Source organism: Rhinatrema bivittatum, chromosome 16 (assembly GCF_901001135.1).
Source record: "Rhinatrema bivittatum chromosome 16, aRhiBiv1.1, whole genome shotgun sequence".
In the NCBI taxonomy this organism is placed as follows: Eukaryota; Metazoa; Chordata; class Amphibia; order Gymnophiona; family Rhinatrematidae; genus Rhinatrema; species Rhinatrema bivittatum.
This window is the reverse complement of record NC_042630.1, coordinates 12604798-12627919: the sequence shown is the minus strand read 5'-3', so window position 1 is coordinate 12627919 and position 23122 is coordinate 12604798. Positions and strand designations below refer to the sequence as shown.

At 42.3% G+C, this 23122-nt stretch overlaps 1 protein-coding gene across 1 annotated transcript; it reads right to left on the bottom strand.

The window, feature by feature from the left end:
* Window positions 1-12567: 12567 nt before the first annotated feature.
* LOC115077324 (olfactory receptor 1009-like) lies at window positions 12568-22731 on the bottom strand. The gene is made up of 2 exons (XM_029579616.1): window positions 21808-22731; window positions 12568-13515 (listed from the first exon to the last, which is right to left on the bottom strand). Exons 1-2 carry the CDS (start codon window positions 22729-22731, stop codon window positions 12568-12570), a joined length of 1872 nt encoding a protein of 623 aa, XP_029435476.1.
* Window positions 22732-23122: the final 391 nt, after the last annotated feature.

The window sequence follows — 23122 nt, the reverse complement described above, 5'->3', positions numbered from 1 at the left end:
TCAAGTGCTATCAAAGCCAAACAAATTATATTTCAATCCTACTGCCTTGTTGTATCCACATCTGCTTTAAAAGAATCCAAGAAACCTGTTATTTAAGGAGTTTGTCACAATCTCCCCAAATATTAATCTTAAAACATAGACCACTATCTGCAAATTACTAGTTACAGGATGAGATACCATCACCACCCAATACAAGACAAGCTAATTGTGTATCACTAACCAGGAGACTTAGATTCTAAATTTTTTATCTATCTAGTGATAATCTCCCTTGGCTTTTCCCTTTCTTGGAACATAGAAACATGATGGCAGAAAAAGACTGTATGGCCCACCCAATTAATTTAGCATTATAATTCTCTTCACTTCTTTAAAGATCCTCTATATTTATCTCATGCTTTCTTGAATTCGGATAATGTTTTTGTCTCCACCGGGAGCCTGTTCCACACATCCATCACCCTCTCTGTAAAAAAATAATTCCTAGGATCTCTCCTGAGTCTACCTCTTTTCAACCTCATCCATGACGCCCTCATTCTAGAGCATCCTTTCCTATGCACCGCTTATGCATAGAAATCTTTGAGATATTTGAACGAATCTATCATATCTCCCCTATCTTGCCTTTCCTCTACAGTATACATGTTTAGATCTTTTAGTCAATCCCCATATGCTTTTGAATGAAAACCACTGACCATTTTAGTAGCCACCATCTGGACAGACTCCATCCTGTTTATATTCTTTTGAAGATGTGGCCTCCAGAATTGTACTCAGTATTCTAAGTGAGGTCTCACCAGGGACCTATACAGGGGCAATGCCACCTCCCTTTTTCTGCTGACCATTCCTCTCTCAATGCAAGCAAGAATCTTTCTGGCTTTTACCATCACTTTATCCACCTGTTTGGCCACCATTCACCACCCAACTTCTATTTTCTTTCTCCCATTTCCACTTCCATCTCCCCTGTTTTCTTTCTGATTCCAGTTCCCTGTATCACTCAGTTCTGAGACCTCTGATATACTCTGCCTTGCATTCAGCCCTTTATTAACAAAAAAAAAATCAGATGCTGTTGGTTCTGATATGGGTTCATACACATGCACTGAATAATTTGCTGCCATGTTCTAGGACCAAAATGAATGGTTATTTGCATGTTTTCAGAAATTTAGAGATTCCAGGAAACAATCCTTTTAGCAAGGATATTCTATGATTCTTCCATTCCTCTTATCAATCCATATATATGTGCGCCACTAACTTTAGTCATGCAGTACTCCAGAAACAGCTTGAATTGACTGGATATTCCTCTTAGTACAATTAGAATGTGCACAATGAACCATGATAGACAGAAGATAAATGGAAGTTTATTTCTCTTACCAATAGAAATGGAATACCTTCTCAACATCCTGCGGTTCTGGGATACAATAGTTGTTAACAAACCATTGAGCTTTATATGACTTGGTACTTTCTGCAACATCTGAACAATATTGCATGCATGCCTAGAGTGTGTCTTTTATTAGATTTCTTAAAAAATATAATTGCTTATGACTCCTGGGATGAAACCAAAAGGGATCCATTACTAATTAATCCTGCTTCACATGTAAACATCAATTAAAACATAAAACTATATCACTATATATTGTATTAATGAATAATGCCCTATACAAGGTTTTTTAAAGTTCACTTTAAGTACATAAAAAGTTATCTTAAATACAAACACAAAGAGATAGATTGTCTTGGTAATAGTTTATTTTATTACTAGTTTCATTGATTTACTTTATTCTAACTATGTAATTTTTCTTCACATTTAGGGTCTATGCTATTTGCCTGTAGACACAATAATGGAGGAACAAACTTAGTGAACGAGGCCCCCAGTTTTCTGTAGCGTCATTAACTCCTATTATTGATTGTGGTCATTCCTGGGTAAACAGAAATAATTATTATCCAATGCTGGGTGGAATCTTAGTATACAGTGGTGTCCTTTAAAGAGGTCAATAAACTGAGGTTGTGCTATGTGAGCATATCGACCTATTTCACTATTTCAGAGCCTACATCCTATGCTTATGAGATGCAGAAGTTGATACCAAATCATTGAGCTTTATATTATTACCTACTTTATGACTTTAGATGGGGCCCAAAGAGATAATGAAACCCTAAAGTTTGCCCAGGAATATATAAAAGTCATAGATCAAGAGTTATTCTCTGTCGCTGAAGGCCAAATCCCAAATTCCTCTTTCTTTATATTGAAGAAGGACTTAGTATACCGAGTAACAAAGTAGAATCTTGAGGACGAGGCTTTTGAACAACTCTTGGTACCCAGGGGCGGATTGGCCTTTCGGGGCTTTGGGCATGCCCCAGTGGGCCGGTCCAGCCAGTCACGTGGGTTGCTGTTGGTCATGGCGGTTAGGGATGTGCAGAGCAAAAGTTTAAGTTCATATGTCCATATGTCCAAAGGGGACATATGGACATATGGACATTCCGGGATCCTCGTTCGGCCCAAAAGGAACTTTTGGCCAGCTTGGGGGGCCTCCTGACCCCCCCAAGCTGGCCAAAAGTTCCTTTTGGGCCGAACGAGCGTTCCGGCGCGAACCTGCGGGGAATCACGTGACGCCGCGTCACTCCGACGTGGCGCCGACGTCACGTGCTCCTCGCAAAGGATTTCAGAAATGGCATCCTCACTCCTCGCTGGATCACCAGGGAGTTGTGGTAAGTCTTTGGGGGGGGATTAAGGAAGGTGAGGGGTTTAAATGTTTATTTTGGATCAACAATCGCGATTTCCAACTTATTCAACATAGCTATGTTGAATAAGTTGGAAATCCGATCGTTTATGTCTCATCACTTTTTTAAGTTAAAAAAAAAAAATAAGTAGCGTTTTACATTTATGTTCAAAACGAATGCACACCCCTAATGGCGGTCCCATGCCTAGGGAGCCGCTGAAACCAGTGCCAGCCTGCAGTAGTTCTTGTTAGAGAACAGAAACGTAACATTTTTATTACAGGGACGGCTACAGCAGTGTGGAGCCAATTTCCCCTCTCTTCTCAACTAGCATCATGGCAGTGTGTCCTTGCGACATGCTCCTTGCTCACTCCGGGTGCTCTTCCTCCTCCCAACACCATGGCAGTGGTGGTGGCAAACACTCCCAATGATTCTCCTTGAATTCTGCTTCTGAATTTGAAGGCCACTGCCAGAGCAGAAATAAAGAAGATGGGTGTGGGAGGGGGGGGGGGAATAAGGAAGAGGAAAACCGCAGACTGCCACCGGAGCCCAACCAGCAGGGCCAAAAAATGTAAAGGGAGGCTATGGACCACTGCCAGAGCCCAGGCCAGCGGGGCAGAAGCTGTGGCTGCAAGCAGGGGAAAGAAAAAGCAGAGGCACAATCATCAGAAAGAGAGAGCATGGTTTTCTGTGTGTGTGTGAAAGAAAGAGAGCAGCATGGTTCTGTCTTGAGTATGTGTGAAAGGGAAGGAGTAGGGATGTGAATCGTTTTCCATATCGTCTTAACGATAGAAATCGTGTGGCAGGGCAAGAAAATCGTCTTAGGCACGATTTTTTAGTTAAAAAATCGTTAAAAATCGTTTTTTCCGATTAGTGCGCACTAACTCGAGTTAGTGCGCACTAACTGGGAGTTAGTGCGCACTAACTGAAAATGATACAATTTGACACTTTTCAGGTCAGTTAAGGTCAGTTTAGGAATGAATATGTATTCCTATTGGCTGCCCTCTTATTTATTCATGTTACCAAGTTTCCTACTGACAGTATATGGGGGATGGGAAATGGAAACAGTTGGTAGCTTGACAAAACAAGTAATGTGATCAGTCAATGTGACTAGAACTTGTGCCCTAACCCTGATACCAGGGGTATTGTGATCTTCCTGCACACAGTGCCCTATCCCTATTAATACCAGGAGTGTTGTGATCTTCCTGCACACAGTGCCCTATCCCTATTACCAGGGGTGTTGTGATCTTCCTGCACACAGTGCCCTATTCCTGATACTGGGGGTGTTGTGATCTTCCTGCACACAGTGCCCTATTCCTGATACCGGGGGTGTTGTGATCTTCTTGCACACATCCCGATATCAGGGATAGGGCACTGCATGCAGGAAGATCACAACACTCCTGGTATTAATAGGGATAGGGCACTGCATGCAGGAAGATCACAACACTCCTGGTATTAATAGGGATAGGGCACTGCATGCAGGAAGATCACAACACCCCTGGTATCAGGGATAGGGCACTGTGTGCAGGAAGATCACAATACCCCGGAGGAGTGAGGGTCAGGCAGCTCCCCCCTGTCTGTGAAGCCAGCCTCTCACTAGTAATGCAGGGAGGGAGATGTCTCAGACTTCACCATCCTCCCCCCCCCCCCCTTACCCACACACCATTCACTAGCTGGGACATGGGGGAAGTCAGGAGTGAGGGTCAGGCAGCTCCCCCCTGTCTGTGAAGCCAGCCTCTCACTAGTAATGCAGGGAGGGAGCTGTCTCAGACTTCACCATCCACCCCCCCCCCTCACCCACACACCATTCACTAGCTGGGACATGGGGGAAGTCAGGAGTGAGGGACAGGCAGCTCCCCCCTGTCTGTGAAGCCAGCCTCTCACTAGTAATGCAGGGAGGGAGCTGTCTCAGACTTCACCATCCTCCCCCCCCCCTCACCCACACACCATTCACTAGCTGGGACATGGGGGAAGTCAGGAGTGAGGGTCAGGCAGCTCCCCCCTGTCTGTGAAGCCAGCCTCTCACTAGTAATGCAGGGAGGGAGCTGTCTCAGACTTCACCATCCTCCCCCCCCCCCCCCTCACCCACACACCATTCACTAGCTGGGACATGGGGGAAGTCAGGAGTGAGGGTCAGGCAGCTCCCCCCTGTCTGTGAAGCCAGCCTCTCACTAGTAATGCAGGGAGGGAGCTGTCTCAGACTTCACCATCCACCCCCCCCCCCCCTCAGCCACAAACCATTCACTAGCTGGGACATGGGGGAAGTCAGGAGTGAGGGACAGGCAGCTCCCCCCTGTCTGTGAAGCCAGCCTCTCACTAGTAATGCAGGGAGGGAGCTGTCTCAGACTTCACCATCCTCCCCCCACCCCCCCTCACCCACACACCATTCACTAGCTGGGACATGGGGGAAGTCAGGAGTGAGGGTCAGGCAGCTCCCCCCTGTCTGTGAAGCCAGCCTCTCACTAGTAATGCAGGGAGGGAGCTGTCTCAGACTTCACCATCCTCCCCCCCCCCCCCTCACCCACACACCATTCACTAGCTGGGACATGGGGGAAGTCAGGAGTGAGGGTCAGGCAGCTCCCCCCTGTCTGCGAAGCCAGCCTCTCACTAGTAATGCAGGGAGGGAGCTGTCTCAGACTTCACCATCCTCCCCCCCCCTCACCCACACACCATTCACTAGCTGGGACATGGGGGAAGTCAGGAGTGAGGGTCAGGCAGCTCCCCCCTGTCTGTGAAGCCAGCCTCTCACTAGTAATGCAGGGAGGGAGCTGTCTCAGACTTCACCATCCTCCCCCCCCCCCCCCCCCTCACCCACACACCATTCACTAGCTGGGACATGGGGGAAGTCAGGAGTGAGGGTCAGGCAGCTCCCCCCTGTCTGCGAAGCCAGCCTCTCACTAGTAATGCAGGGAGGGAGCTGTCTCAGACTTCACCATCCTCCCCCCCCCCCCTCATCCACACACCATTCACTAGCTGGGACATGGGGGAAGTCAGGAGTGAGGGTCAGGCAGCTCCCCCCTGTCTGTGAAGCCAGCCTCTCACTAGTAATGCAGGGAGGGAGCTGTCTCAGACTTCACCATCCACCCCCCCCCCCCTCAGCCACACACCATTCACTAGCTGGGACATGGGGGAAGTCAGGAGTGAGGGTCAGGCAGCTCCCCCCTGTCTGTGAAGCCAGCCTCTCACTAGTAATGCAGGGAGGGAGCTGTCTCAGACTTCACCATCCTCCCCCCCCCCTCACCCACACACCATTCACTAGCTGGGACATGGGGGAAGTCAGGAGTGAGGGTCAGGCAGCGCCCCCCTGTCTGTGAAGCCAGCCTCTCACTAGTAATGCAGGGAGGGAGCTGTCTCAGACTGGTATCAGGGTTAGGGCACTGTGTGCAGGAAGATCACAACACTCCTGGTATTAATAGGGATAGGGCACTGTAAGAGATGACTGTAGTAGATTGAATAAAGATCTGATGTTTCTGCTCTCCTCACACCAAACAAAAACAACACACAAGCAGAGAAGCCCTTCTTACAAAGCTGAGCTAGTGAGTTAAGTAGGAGGAAAAGTAAACATACTGGTGCCAGTGTGGCTACTTAAAAAATACACTTACCAACAATCAATTACATATATTTGAACTGTGTACAGTTCCAGCCAGGACCACCTTTCTAAAATGCACAGTGATTGGCAAATTCAACATGCACTAGCATTTCAGGTGCCTGCTAACAAAAATAATAAACAAACAAGTTCTAGTCACGTGAGTGCTGATCATTACATTACTTTTTTTGTCAAGCTTCCAACTGTTTCCATTTCACATCCCCCCAACCATATTGGTAACATCAGTAGATAAGAGCACAGCCAGCCAATAGGAATACATACATACATATTCATTCCTAAGTGACCTTTACTGACCTGGGAAGTGTGAACACTTTGTTTCATTTTCTGTTGGTGTTTGTTAGTTTCCAGTTCCATTTCCCATCCCCCCAACCATCACCTCAGTGGTAACCTTGGTAATATCAATAGATAAGAGGGCAGCCAGCCAATAGGAACACATATTCATTCCTAACTGACCTTCAGTGACCTGGAAAGTGTTTATTTGTATCATTTTCAGTTAGTGCGCACTAAATCAAGTTAGTGCGCACTAACGGGGAGTTAGTGCGCACTAACTCGAGTTAGTGCGCACTAACACGATTTAACGATTTTTAACGATAAATCGTTAGAATTTCTATTGTATCGTGTTCTATAACGATTTAAGACGATATAAACATTATCGGACGATAATTTTAATCGTTGAAAAACGATTCACATCCCTAGGAAGGAGCATGGCTCTGTGTGTCTGCCAGTGTGTGAGAGAGGGAGCATGGTTCTGTGTATCTTCCTGCATGTGTGAGAGAGGGAGCATGGTTCTGTCTTGTGTATGTGTGAAAGTGAGGGAGCATGGCTCTGTGTGTCTGCCTGCATATGTGAGAGAGCATGGCTCTGTTCAGTTCGGAGTTAACAGTCTGCTTGTAGTTAGCAATCTGTTGTTATTAGGAGAGTTGTGGGTAGATCCTTGGACCGGTGGCAGATGACCACGCCCCCAGGGTAAGATCTCGAGAGGGACCACTGGTCAGGCTCAGAGTAAGGAGACAGACACACACTAGTTCTTTTATTAGACAGTATACTGAACCACCAGAGGTGACAGTAGTGAGCTGGAATGCCCGGCTGGGCTGTAGTCCCTCAGATACTGGAACAGTGATCCCTGTAGGCTGAGCTGTAGAGAAACTGAAATATAGTGAGTAGGCAGGGTATGTAGAGTTCATGAACTGAACCAGATGATAACACTCACACAATGTCTCATAGAATCCCAGGAGATGGAATGCATAGGCCCTTGAGGAGCGAGTACCTGGTTCCAGGGAAAGCTCTGAGAGAGCGATGGTACCTCACTGATGTAGTTGGCAGTGATGACTTCCAGGCAGAAGAGAGTACCGAATCAGTCTGGGAACGAGGGCCCTCGAGGAGCGAGTACCGGTTCCAGACTGTCACCTGAAAAACAAAGGAGAAAGCGAGGCCCCGAGGAGTGGGTACCCCTAGTAAGTCCGAAGAGGCAGAGTAGCTTAGGTAGCAAAACCCTTGCTAACTCAATTTGTTAGCAAATTCCAAGACCTTATATATCCGTCGCGGGTGACATCATTTTCGGGGGACGCCCCCAAGGTTCGCGCCATCGCCGGTACTTCAGTCAGGGCCGTGCCACGCGCGCGCCGCTAGGCCTCCAGGAAACATGGTGGTTTGCAGCGTCCAGCCGGTCCGGGGATGCTGGAGGACTTCAGCAGAAGAACGCCGCGGCAGCCAATCTTCCTGCGGACGAAGCGGGAGGCGCCAAAGAAGTAAGGAGGGCGGAGAGAGGGCATCGGGAACCGACGGACACAACAGTACCCCCCTTCAAAGGGTGATTTCCTCTTCAGGTACCAGGCTTAGGTTTTGAAGGGTGCACAAGGTGGAACTGATGAAGCATCTCTTTGTCCAGGATATTGGTCTGAAGCTCCCAAGAGTTTTCTTCGGGGCCGAAACCTTCCCATTTTAGAAGGTATTCAAAAGTCTTGCCTCTTTTACGAACGTGCAGAACTTTTTCAACTTTGTATTCTAAGTCATCTTCTGCATTGATGACAGTTAGATCTTGAATCTTGGAAGAAATTCACTGAGTATGTTGTTGTAGATATCAGCAGCGATGGATGAGCTGCTGGGGACGTCACTGAGATCTTCAGTGGAAGTAGCGAAGTTGGGAACGTCCAAAGCCAATTCGTAATACAATAGTGGATCTTCTAATTTGATGAGGGGACTCCTCAGGTCTTCCATTAGACATCTGAGAATGAAGTTATCTCCTGCCCCTGAGTCCACTAGGGCAGGAGTCTGAACCGTGATCGGTCCGTAGGTCAAAGAGACTGAGAGAGAGAGCGGAGGAGATGTCACGGTATGGCCTAAGAACAGTCCTCCTGCAGGACTTAGGCCCGTCCGTTTTCCAGATAATGGAGCAGCTGGAGACATTATGGCCGGGCTGACCACAGTACATGCAAAGGCCGCGCTTCTTCTGAAATCTTCTCTCTTTGGAGGTCAAGCAACCGTGACCAAGTTGCATATGTTCTTCAGTATCAGCAGCAGGGACTACTGGAACCATCCGCAGTGTAGAGACAGCACTGGCCTGTTTCAACCCAGGTAACACCCTAGGCCGTTATGGAGACATGGTTCATGGATTCTCATGACTGGGATGTGGCCATACCAAGCTTTAACTTGTTAAGGAAGGACAGAGGACAGAAAAGGTGGAAGAGTAGCTCTTTACATCAAAAACAATATCCAAGCAACTGAACTGGAAGGAATGTGGGGTAGAGAAGAAGCATTATGGGCCATCCTAACAAAAGATTATGTTGCATCCATTTTTACTGGAGTGGTGTACAGGCCTCCAACTCAAATGGAAGAACTAGACAGAGATCTATTCAAAGACATCCAAAAGGTGGGAAAGAAAGGAGAAGTGTTGATCTGGAGACTTTAGATCTGGAGACTTTAATCTGCTAGACGTAGACTAGAGAATCCCTTCAGCATAATTTACGAGAAGTATAGAGATAGTGGATGCCCTGTAAGGGGCTCAGTTCAAATAAATGGTAATGGAACCAATGAGGGAGGGAGTTTTATTCAATCTAGTAACTCACTATTGGGGATAATGTCTCTAATGTTCTGGTAGGTGCCCACTTCAGCACCAGTGATCATCAAAAGGTATGGTTTGACATCGCAAATATGGTACAGAGAAGACACATGAAGACCTGAGCTTTGAATTTCAAAAATACAGACTTTGTCAAAATGGGGATGAGCCTGGAGATAGAACTAGAGGACTGGGAGACAATGGGAGAGGTAGAACAACAATGGGCCAAACTAAAAGGAGCAATTACAAAGGCAACAAAACTATAGGTTAGAAAAATAAACAAAAGTAAGAGAAATAAGAAACCAATCTGGTTCTCAAAGGAGGTGGCTGAAAAAATAAACGCAAAAAGAACAGCATTCAAGAAATATAAAGGATCCCAAAAAGAGGAACACAAGGAAGAATATCTGGTAAAACTGAGGGAGACAAAGAAAATAATCAAGAAAGTAGGTCAGGTAGAAGAAAGGATTGCCAAAGAAGTAAAGTGTGGTGACAAAACATTTTTCAGATACTTCAGAGAAACGAGAAAGGTTCATAGTGGTATAGTGAAGCTGAAAGGTGACAAGGATCAATGTGTGGAGAAAGATGAAGAAATGGCGGAAGTATTAAACAAATACTTCAGTGCGGTGTTTACTAAAGAAGACTCTGTAGAAGGACCGTCGCTAATTAAGACTGTGAATGGGGGTGGAGTAAACAAAACTATGTCTACAGAAGAGAACGTATGGGAAGAGCTAGGAAAACTGAAAGTGGACAAAGCCATGGGGTCTGATGAGGTTCATCCCAGGATACTGAGAGAGCTCTGAGATGTGCTGGTGGGTCCGCTGAGTGACCTGCTCAATAGATCCCTGGAAATGGGAGTGGTGCTCGGTAATTGGATAAGAGTGGTAGTAGTTCCACTTCACGACTGGGAGCAGAGAGGAGGCTGAAAACCACAGGCCAGTTAGTCTCACCTCGGTGGTGGGCCATTGCTCTGGAATTCCCTCCCTTCAGAAGAATGAACAATATAAAATTTTCCATTTTTTCAGAAGGTTTTGAAGACATATCTTTTCCAGATGGAACATTGTGCACATAATTGATCCTTCTATAAGATTCTTTTGTGGTCTTTGGAGACCTGTACTTATCTTGTAATTTGTTTCATGGTTTTAATTATTATTGTACCCCGCCCTGAACTGCAGAATGACGGGTAAGAAATTGTTTAAATAAAATGAATAAATACATAAATTGTTAAGCAATCCTGCTCTCAATATCATCTATAATTCTCAAAATGCATTAAAATTATTAGCAAGACATTGCATGCTCCCACCACATGTGACAGCACCTCCACATAAAACAAAGACAAAATACACCAATTCAAAATGTTATTTTCTTTATTTTTCCAGATTTTGCATTGGGGATAGGGGTATGAGTTTAGACATATGAATGATCACTTCTCTTGCTGCCCATGGTTCTTTTGTTGTAGAGAGTAGAAAAGGTATACAGCGAGCAATCTTTGTCAGCCAATCTTACATGCTGACCACAGGATTCCCCTTCTGCTTTTTCTTAATGCTAACACATAGCTATAGATGAAAAAAACAAGATAATTTCCTCCTTTTTCCAGAATAGACAGTAATCATCTTTCATGATCAGGAGCACTGAGAATAGTTAACATCGCAACCCATGATGTGCTCCTGTAGTGTCTTTGCTATTAAAGCTATCCTGGCCTCCAAATTTTTTATATTTTCAGTTTAACTGACTTGTGTTGGTGTTCGAAATTCTGAGAGGCAATTGCCCATTTAAGAGGTACGATGGATTGGTATGAGACTAGGCAGGGCTATTAGCTCTAATTAGAAATACATGTTAGTGGTGAGAGACTTCAAAATAGACCTTTTATGGATGCCTTGCCCCATTTCTTCATTTCCTATCAACTCTTCTTCTCTACTTGTCTCTTCCCTATCCTCTTCCCTAATAGTTATCCATATATCCTTTACATCAGAATGGTCAAAGAACGTCTTTCATGATCAGGAACTCTGATTTGGGAGATGTGAGTAAATGCACATTGTCCGATACCTGGAGATTCAGCATGGTTATTGCCTGAAAGGAAATTGGATTCCCTCCGACTGGCAGTGGAGCCAAAATTGAATTGGCACTACTAATTCTCTGAACTAAATGTCAAATTACATGAAGTGGACTAGTGAACCCATAAAGCCTGAGGTATGAGGGGTGAAGGGGGTTTGATGTTGCTTGTGGGCCCAGAAGGCCCAAGGTATTTTGAGTGGGGAAACTTTCACAAAGCTTGGAAGGAATGATGGTCATTTTCAATTCTTCATTTTTATTTTTTGCTTATTAGGCATTTTTCATGCATGTAAGCGTTACCATTGATAAATAATCCACATCACCAACTTGCATATAAGTAGTGCTTGATATACTTTAGTACATATACAGTAGATGCAATTTCAAGATGCTCTTTTACTGTACATAATTTATACAAATGTACACATGTATATTATTTTTGAAAATAAGCAAGTGCATAATACGTGCACTAAAGGCTGCATATATTTTGAACCAGTGACAGAGATGGTGGAAAATAGCTCACATGCAATTGAAAATTAAATACATGCAATATTGTTTTTCTTCCCCTCACTTCAACATGTCCACATAAATGCCACAGCAACAAGTGCTAATGCTATGGAAACTGCATAAACATTTCCCACATTTGAAGAATGCAAATTTCAGTGAGTCAATTACCCACTTAAATGCATATGACACTAGCAGAAGGAATGTCAGAGTGTTTTGCAGACACTAATGATATTGTGACATTGTGACAGTGTGACAGCAGCCCTGCAGGCATATTTTAAGTCCTGCTAATTGAATTGCCCCTGAGGCAGCTCTATGAGCGAAACTCGGCCAGAGTCGGGCATTGAAATAAAGGGCTTCTTCTGATCGTCCGATTCTCATTGTCTTTACTATATGAAAATTTCCTACAGCTCCCTTTACCACTGCTTCCCCATTTAGGACAGGTTGTAAGAAGGGTCCTTCTCATTTATCGTATGTCTATAGGAAAAATATTTCTTACAATGAACTCTACCTTGTAAGTTTTGGGGGACAGGGATCCGTTACATTGGTTTGTAATTTACCTAGTATGTCATGATTTAGAGGGCTCTTTCAAAGCCAAAAATTAAAAAAGAAGAATAAAAGGCCTAAGTAGATTGCACTCTACCTTGACAAGAAAATGTTTTCAAAATCTGACTCTGTTTTTCAAAACTTTTCTAAAAACACCCTGCACATCTCTGTTTCTGAAGCAATAGATGAAAGGATTTATAAGGGGAGTCACAGTGCTATAGATGATGAAGACCACTCTATCTTGGTCTAGAATATACTTTGATGTGGGGTGCATATATATATATGTGACTGTCCCAAAAAATATACTAACCACGGTCAAGTGAGAGGTGCAGGTGGAGAAGGCTTTGCGTCTGCCTTCTGCAGTGCGGATCTTCAGGATGGTAGTGATGATATAACCATATGATACCAAAGTCAGCAAAAAGGATCCAAGAATCTCAGATCCACCAAGTATGGAAAGTACCATTTCATTGACATATGTGTCAGAGCAGGAGAGCTTCAACAGTGGGGGAATATCACAGATGAAATGATTAATTATATTAGTCTTACAGAAGGTTAGCTGTGATGTAAGTATGGTGTGTATCAAGCCAATCATAAAACCAATGAATCCTGAAATGCCTGAGAGTCGAAGACAAACCCAAAGGTTCATAATGACTGAATAGTGCAGAGGGCTACATATAGCCACATACCGATCATAGGCCATGACAGCAAGGAGAATGCACTCTGTGCTTCCCAAAGAAACAAAGAAATATAACTGCGTCAAACAACCAACAAAGGAAATAGTTTTGCTTTCTTGCAAGAAGTTGGCCAACATTTTGGGGACAGTAGTTGTAGTGTACCAGATTTCCACCAATGCCAAAAAAGAAAGGAAAAAGTACATGGGGGAATGAAGACATGAATTCAACCTTATAATCACAATAATGGTTGCATTGCCAGCAAGAGTCATCAGGTAAATAACAGCAAAGATCAGAAAGAGTAATGCATTTAGTAATGGAGTATCTACAAGTCCAAGGAAAACAAATTCAATTACTCTGGTTTGGTTTGTATTTTCCATGAATTTTAAGAGCTAAAAATAATATACTGCAAAATAAGAATGTGAGTTTTAAAGGCTCTGTATTGTTATTTTTGGAATAATTTAAGAATCATAACAAATTATATCAAATATATCAATTCAACCTCAAGCGAGAAATTTGTCACCATGGTTTAAAAGTAACATCTCATCTTGGAGACTGGCAAGCTACAGGAATCCTTGATCTTTATATTGTGCTGTAAGTCGTTCCTTTTTCTATGTCAGTGGAAGTCAGAGAATCTGAGGGTATAACATCAAGATGGTGTATTGCTTGTAATAAACCTATCAGAGGGAAAAAAAAAAGTCAAGAAATAAATCAGTTAAAATGTTGATTATATTTGAGAGTGTATAAAACAGAGGTTTCAGTTGCTAAGCCTTACAGGAAATATAACAGTGATATGAAAAAAAAAAGGCACAATGTTTAACTCTCTAGAAAAATTAAGTGTACCTGTAGTATTACAGTAAAAATATATGTTCTTTCCCCATCTAAATACATGCACTTTTTAATCTTTTTGCATTCACTGTACATCCTTGTTAATAACAAATATTTTAGTTTATTAGCTCTATTTGTGATGAATCATTGATCATTGTAAATTGCTAAACGATTCCAGAATTTTTGAGTGTGTGGTCTGTGAGTGCCCTTCTTGGAATTGTGTGACCCTGAGGCATTGCAGGGTTCTATTTTTCCCAAAAAAACATCTGAAAATAGCTTATGGGCAGGAAACATTCCAGAGACAAACAGGAACTCAGCTGGTAGTAGGTTACCTGGACAGGTCATATACACAGGTACAGACAAAGCCTGCACAGTGCTTGTTGGGACCTTCTGTTGGCCAAGAGTTTAACCTCTGGTAGGTTTTATGGATAGAGAGGAGATGTTATGTGACAGGCTATATATAATTATTTTTCAATTAAAAGAATAAACTAGTCTTTCAGATGACCCTAGAATTTTTAAGATATTTTTCTAGAATGGTAAGAAAGCTTTCATTATATTTTAAAGCTTGGATTTAAGAAAAGAAAACTCCCATAGTTTTTTTTTTCATTTCAGTCTTCCTGCCTAGCTTTTTCCTTATTTTGTAATCGGTTCTTCCTGTTTATCTTTAGTGTTGACTTTAAGTACCACAGAAGCCAAATAAGTTATACTTCAACCCCACTGCCTTGTAGTTTCCACATATCTGCTTTAAAAGAATCCAGCAAATCTGTTATTTAAGGAGTTAGTCATTGAAAAACTCCCCAAAAATAATCCTAAACCATAGGCCATAAACTACAAATCACAAGTCATAGGATAGGATACCATCACCACCCAAGTATCGCTACTCAAATGACTCACATATCATAGCCCATAGATTATAAAGTTTGGATTCATATAGTTCTAATCTCTCCTGACTTTTCCCTCTCTTGGATATCTAACTCCATTCACCCAACCTTCTACTTTCATTCTCGCATTTCCACTTCCATCTCACCTGCTGCATCTCTGGTTCCTATAATTTATAGGGGTGTGCATTCATTTTAGATGAAATAGACAATGGCAACAAAATTTTCTATTTTGTCTTGTTTCAAGAGCGCCCTGAAATGAAAAAAAAAAAAAAAGACAAAATTTTGTATAATTAGTATTTTGAGTTAGTGCACACTAATGGGGCTTAGTGCACACTAATGGGGACTTAGTGTGCGCTAACTAAATGTTAGCACACACTAACTATAGTTAGTGCCCACTAAGTCTGAAATTAGGGAAACATGAAAAAACACCCCTGAACCATTTAAAAAATGAAATTAAGCACAAAAAACCCGAAAAAAAATGGCACACACAAAAAAAAAATCTATGCACATCCCTAATTAATTTATATCATGGTTAAGTCTTCCTACATTATGAGGTACCAGTTCAGCAATCAGCCTTTTTTAACCTAAAAAATCAGATGTTAAAGTTACTAAAATATGCTCATGCAACTGCATTGAATAATTTGCTGCTCAATTCTAGGACCTAGGACCTAGGTTATTAGCATGGATTAAGAAGTTTAGAGTTTCTGGGAAGCAATCCATTTGATAAGAATATTCTATGATTCTTCCCTGCCTCTTTTTTATAACATCAATATGATCAATCCATAGATTTTAGTTGCTATAGTAATCTACAAGTCTAGAAATTCTTAGGTATAATTAGAAAGTGCAATATGCAGAAGATAAATAGTTTATTTGTCTTACCAATAGAAAGGGAAGACCTTCTCAGCACCCTGTGGTTCTGGAATTCAGAAGTTAGTACTAAATCATTGAGCTCTATATGTGTTGATACTTTCTGCGACACCTGAACAATACTGCATGCATGCCTAGATTGTGTCTTTTATTAGGATGTTTCAGAGGTATAATTGCATATGACTCCTGGGACGTAACCAAAAGGGATTCATTACTAACTAATCCTGCTACACATATAAACATCAATTAAAATATGCAATTGTATCATTATGTATTGTATTAATGAATAATGCCCTATACAATGGTTTCAAAGTTCACTTTAAGTATATAAGTAGCATTCTTAAATACAAATTCAGGAGGATAGATAGCCTTGGTAATAATTCATTTCATTACATAGTTACTTTGAATTATTTTATTCTGACTATATCATTTTGCATCACTTTTAAGGGATAATCTATTTCCCCATATACAAAATAATGGAGGAACAACTGGGGACGTTAACTGTACATACTTGTTAATAACAAATATTTTAGTTTATTAGCTCTATTTGTGATCAATCATTGATCATTGTAAGTAGATCTAAATACTGTTACTCACTTTTAGGGATAGCAATAGCTTTCTTTAACCTACCTGGCTAATAATGTTTATAGAATTTTCCTCCAGGAACTTATCAAAACCTCTTTTAAGTCCCTCTATGCTAGTCACCTTCATCCCAATCTCTGACAACAGATTCTACAGCTTGATAGTACACTGACTGTTGCAGTCGGATACTGCAGGCGAGGTAGTGGACCCTTGGGCCGGCCCACCTAGGATGACAGGGTAGGCCGGGAGGCGGAGCCACAGGCTGGCGATGTTTACCCGGGAACCAGGAGCCCCCCAGGAGGAGCTCGTAGGGTCCTGGAACCTTGAGACTTGGGGAATAGGCTCAATGTCCAGTGGCAGGAAAGGCCTAGGCCTGGATTGTAGTATAGGAAGTCCAAAAGTATAAGATAGTCCATGGACCGGCTGTACAGGCCGAGGGCCAGCTGATGACAGGGCAGCGGGCGGCAGCGGGAACTGTAGCTAACCGGATACTGAAACAGAGTCTGTAGAAAGCTGGAACTGAAGCAGGCTGAAGACTGGAGTGGAGTCTGTAGCAGGCTGTGGACTGAAGCAGGCTGTAGGCTGGAATGGAGTCTGTAGCAGGCTGTGGACTGAAGCAGGCTGTAGACTGGAATGGAGTCTGTAGCAGGCTATGGACTGAAGCAGGCTGTAGGCTGGAATGGAGTCTGTAGCAGGCTGTGGACTGGAGCAGGCTGAAGCGAAGTCGGGAATGAACCAAGGTCAGAGGCAGGCGGCAGGCTGAAGCGGAGTCTGGAACGAACCAAGGTCAGAGGCAGGCGGCAGGCTGAAGCGAGTCAAAGGCAGTCCAAAGGTCAAGTCAGGAGCGAAGAACAGACGAAGTGCAACTCAGAACTACTAGGCAGTAGTGAACCTCATTGCAAGGCAAGGAGAAGGAGTCCAGACGCTGGTTATATCGGGCTTAGGGCGTGACATCATCAGCGCAGGCGGGGCCAGACTTCCGGGAGCTGTGCGCACAAAGTGGGCATCCTCGCGCATGCGCGAGGCAGCGGGTAGATGGGCAAGCAATGGCGGCCGCCACGTGGAGCAGGCAGCGCCGCCGGGGTCCCAGCCACGCGAAACACGGCGTTTCCAGCAGCGGAGGTAGGCACTGTTCAGACTTAGCGAAGGGGAAGCGGCGGAGACCGCAACACTGACTGAAAAAATACTTTCTACAATTTGTTTTGAATCTGCTGGTTGCTAGTTTCATCAAATATCCCTTTATTTTAGCATTATTTGAAAAGGTAAATAACCCTCCTTGATTTTTATAAACTTCTATCATGTCTCCTCTTAGCCATCTCATTTCCAAGAGCCCTAGCCTGCATAATCTCATAGGATAGATGTGTCTTCCCCTTTATCATTTTTCTTGTCCTCCTCTGCCCCATTTCTACTTACACTCTGTCTATCTTGAGATGGGGCAACCAGAACTGCGTACAATACTCAAGGTGAGGTCAGGCGAGGAGAAATGGACAGGAGCAATGCCAAGTCACTCCTGCACCTGCCATAACTCTTTAAAAATGGTGCCTTCCCTGCGAGCTGCACCAAATTGATATCACAATGGCACCAAACTAGCCAGTTCCATTTTCCAGTACCGCCATACATTTGTAAATTTTCCCCAAAGTGACACATCTTTATGTAAGCCATTTTGAAAATAGATGTCTTGATTATTCTCCCTTTCAGATCACACATTTATTGTGGTGTTGATACATTGATCCAATCCAAACCAGTTGGATTGGTTTATATATAGTGTGTTTGCTCATCGTTCCACACTTCGTTGTGGGTTGATACATTGATTACATATTCATGATTTGTAAGGTTAGTTCACCTGAACTGCATCCCTTTGAAAACACAAGATCCAGAGTAAAGCAGGGAAAGAACTACATATGTGTACCAAGTTTGGCTCCATGGGAAAAGGCTGAAACATGAAGAACGTGAAGTTTAGAAAGAATTGGGATGCCTTGCATAATCAGATGAAAAACATTGGATTAAGAAGTCATCATCTGTAAGGAAATCTACCAGTATTTACCCAAGCCTGGTTCAAAAGTTCATCTCAGAACAAGTGGCTTTATGCTTCGTCTTTATCTTTATTTTCATTTGTTATTTGCCTATATCCTATACAATGTACAGGAGGAAAACAAGCATATAATCAACACATATACAGTGCAAAAAATACTTTCATACTAAGAACAGTGAACACATGAGTACGAATGATATAACTATTTTTGATAAGAATAAAAATGGCATCCATAGGACTGTCAGAATACCAAACACCAAGAGTCAAAACTTATTGATATCTGAGGCATATTAATATTACCATATTGTGATTCTAGGACAGCCCTAATATCCTTAATAGTAGATAAAAACCCAGACTTGAGACAGTAAATATCCAAGGGTCTGAGCTGGATGAAATTAAGATTAGAGATTGTGAAGACAGACTCATAAAACTGAAGTGTATGAGGCTGATATTAACGATACTTTGTTTCTGTGCAGGCTTCTCTGTAGTTTAAATGTTATTTAGTGGAGATATTAAAAGTACCTGCACAGTCAGTATGCCCAGTTGTGAGGCCATATTATATTCCTCCATATAAAATGAGGAAAGCTGAAGATGTTCAACCTGATTTATCCAATTTATGATGATAGTTTAAATTGGACTGATCTTTTAGAGACAATGGATGAAAAAATTGGTAACCCGAGCAAAACTGATTGTTTTACTACTTCCGCAACCCAATCGGGAATGGATATTAAGACTACTTTTAAACATCATGAGGAAATGTTTTGAAGCTGAAAGTTAAAAGGTGAATTTTAAAAGCCCTGCATGTGCCAAAACTGGGAGACACATACACAAGTGGGGCCGGCGTGCGGCGAGTGGATTTTTAAAGGCGCCCGCGTACACGTGAATCTCCCGCTATGCGCAGAAACGTATTCTTCTGAGAAAGAGGCAGGGTGTGGGCTTGGGATGGTTGTTGCCTGGGCAATCCTATATTTCTCAAAGAATCCAGCCCGTAAATACTTACATGCACGCGCCCCTATCACATAATTTTTACTTCTGCTATAGATGGCGTGTAAGTCATGAAACAAAAACCAATAAAAATACAAATATCAGTGGTGGTTTTAAGGGTCAGGGTTAATAGGGCAAAAGAGTGGGTGTTAAAAATTCCTATCTCTTACCTGGGCGAACTGGGAATGAACTGGGAAAAAGGCCAATTGCGCTAGGGCCGTGGCTTTTAAGATCCTCCCGCTTACGCCTTGGAAATGGGAATTGCACGCACGTGAAAGCACCCTCTTATAACTATGGGCACATATGCGCACACTCAGCCTGTTTTATAGCATGCTTACATACCGTATATGTGCATATATTATAAAATAGCAGAGCCCCTGGCGTGCTCACACACCTGTTTAAAAGTTACGTCCCAGAGTTTTTCCCGTGATGTAACACAAAAAAATGTGGAAACAGTTTCTTTTATTGAGACCAAGAGAACTTCAACTTGTTTGTTTTAAAGTTATAATGAAGTGCCTCATTAAATATCAGAATGTGTTGTGTATGCTTTTTCAGCCTGGACAACAAAGTTTATTTTTCAGTGATAGGCTAGGCTAGTCTAAGTGTAACTTGCCTCCTTTGTCTGCGCCTTGATATAGTCTTCATTCTTAGTTTCCCTCTTTTTAGTTTTTTTTTACGATACCTGTACCTCTATATTTATTCCCTGCTATAGTTGGACTGTTTTAGATTGTGGAATTCCTCTTCCTTTGAAACTATAGACTTAATAGGAATTAGATATTTCTTTTATAGATTTGTATTTATTGTTTATATCTGTACTGTGTGAATGTCATCTCGTTTTTCTTGAAGTATATCTTTAAAATGTATTATAAATAAAAACTTTAAACAAAGAATGCTCATGTTCCAAAAGTGTGTTTCAGTTACACATGACTTGCCAATGCCATCTTATCAATCAATCAATTTCGTTTTGGTATAATACGTCTAATTCTGAGTCAAATGAAACACACAAACAGAGAAACACAGAGCATAATGGTAGAAAAATATCATATGCCCATCCAGTCTTCCCATCCACATCTCCTGCACAGTTTTATAATCCCTTCCTATCTCTCCCACATTCTCTGCGCTTCCTCCATGTTTTCTTGGATTCTTGTCTTTCTCTCTACCACCTCTACTGGGAGGCTGTTCCATGCATCCACCACCCTTTCTGTAAAGTAATATTTATTTAGATTACTCCTGAGTCTACCCCTTTCACCCTCCTCCCATGACCACCTGCTCTAGATCCTCCTTTCTTTGGAAAAAGGCCTGCCAGGCTCTTGTACGAGTATTTCTTACAAGCATTTAAACATCTCTTTCATATCACCTATATCCCTCCTTTCGTCTAGGGCAGACGTTCCCAAACCTGTCCTGGATGCACCCAGCCAGCCAGGCTTTTCAGGATATCCACAATGAATCTGCATGACAAAAATCTGTCTTCATAGCACGCAGATTTTATCTCGTGCAGATTCATTGTGGATATCCCGGAAAACCTGACTGGCTGTGGGTCTCCCAGAACAGGTTTGTGAGCCTCCGCTCAAGGGTAAACATGTTTAGATCTTTAAGTCTGTCCCTATATGCTTTATGATGAAGACCTCTGAGTAGCTGCCCTTTGGATCGATTCCCTCCTGGTTTAGATCCTTTTGAAGGTGCGGTCTCCAGAATTGTACACAGTACCCCGAGGAAGTCTCACCAGAGACTTGCAGGTAGTATTGGCTCCTTTTTCCTGCTAGCTGCTCCTTCCAGGTTCTTATGGCCTGGTTTTGGCCTCTGTTGGAAACAGGATGCTGGGCTTGATGGACCCTTGGTCTGACCCAGCATGGCATGTTCTTATGTTCCCATTATGTATCTGAGCACACATCTGGATCTTGCTGATCCCACGCTTGTTTGGTGCAAAGAAGAAATTCACCCCTAAACCACATTAAAATGGATGGAGTTCCATTTTAATGTGGGATTAGAGTGGGATTTTGTCTTACAGCCCCTGCCCATATGTTTTAGCAATCCAATGTGATCTCTTGCCTAATAGCAAGTAAAATTGTAAAAGATAATTACTAAATATCTTTGAGTTGAAGTATAATTTGTCCCTTCTGCTATCTCCTTTTCACATGAAGAGTCAAGATGGATTTCAGCGCATCAAATACCCAGACCCAAAATGATTTATCTGAAAAATAACCACAATTATTCCTTGACAAATGAGTTTTCATGTTTTATTTAACAGCAAAAGTGAGAAAATTACATTTGGTCATTTTTATTCAATTTAAAAAATACTCTGACCTTCTGTTTTATATATTTTGAAGAACAAATAATAAAATGTATAGCTGCTAATAGAATAAAATTAGAACAAAAGCACAGATTTTCTTAGAGAATAAAGACTTTGGATTATTTGTGACCATTTTTTACAGAGAAACAGGAACAAAACTGTGGCAAAATTCCTGCTAAGTGCAGTCTCAAGTTCATTTTACTTCTTTTCAGAATCTCACACTGCTTTTCAGTATTTTTTTAATTGCTTCCTGAACATCTCTGTTTCTAAAACTGTAAATGAGAGGATTTAAGAGAGGAGTCACAGCACTGTAAAATAAGGAAACCACTCTATTCTGATCCAAGGCGGCGTGTGCTGAAGGTCGTATGTACATAAAGATAATTGTCCCAAAATAAATGCTTACCACAATCAGATGGGAAGTGCAGGTGGAAAAAGCTTTGCTCCTGCCTTCTGCGGTGTGGAGTTTCAGGATGGTGGAGATGATGCGAGAATATGATATCAGTGTTAACAGGAAGGAGCTTACAATCACTGCCCCTCCGACCATAACTCCTACAACTTCATGGGTATGAATATCAGAGCAAGAGAGTTTCACAAGTGGTAGGATATCACACATGAAATGATTAATATTGTTAGGTCCACAGAAGGATAGGTGCGACATGAGCACTGTTTGAATCAAGCCATTCATAAAACCAATGGCTCCTGAAGTTGCCACCAGCAGAAGACATAGCCAGTTGTTCATAATTTCTGTGTAATGCAGGGGGCTGCATATTGCCACATAACGATCATAGGCCATCATTGCGAGGAGGACACACTCCGAGGAACTCAAAGAAATAAAAAAATATATTTGCAGAAAACAACCAGCAAAGGAAATTGTTTTCTTCTCTTGCAGGAAATCGGCCATCATTTTAGGGACGGTGGTTGTAACGTACCAGATTTCCAGCAGAGCCAAATTACAAAGAAAAAAATACATAGGGGAGTGAAGTCGTGAATCCAGCTTTACGATCACAATTATTGTGAGATTGCCGGCCAGTGTCATTAGGTAAATGACAGCAAATACTACAAACAGCAACACACTTAGCTCTGGCACATTTGCAAGTCCGAAGAGAACAAATTCAGTTACTCTGGTTTGGTTTTTATTTTCCATGTATCTGACCAAATTAAATCAAACTACCACTTCAGTCGTCTGATCCTTACTTTGCTATTTTTGGATTTAGTTCAAGAGAGATAACAAATTTCCATGGCTGTTACTACACCAAATTATAAGTGTGGAATTTTAAAGATTATTTTAGCTGAAGGTTACCATTTAGATCATTGGTGAAATTCCTGTAAGATATTAAACCCAGTTAGACTTGAAACTCAGAGTAAAGACCTGTGATTTCCCGACTGAAGAAGGGAACCGAATGATTTGGAAAGCTTTCACCATCATAAGCATGCACCACCCTAACTAGGTAATTTGCTTGTTTCCTTTCACTGTGACCCTAGTGTTGCATCAGTCCTGTTGATCCTATGGAGAGAAAAATAAGCAAAAAAAAAGT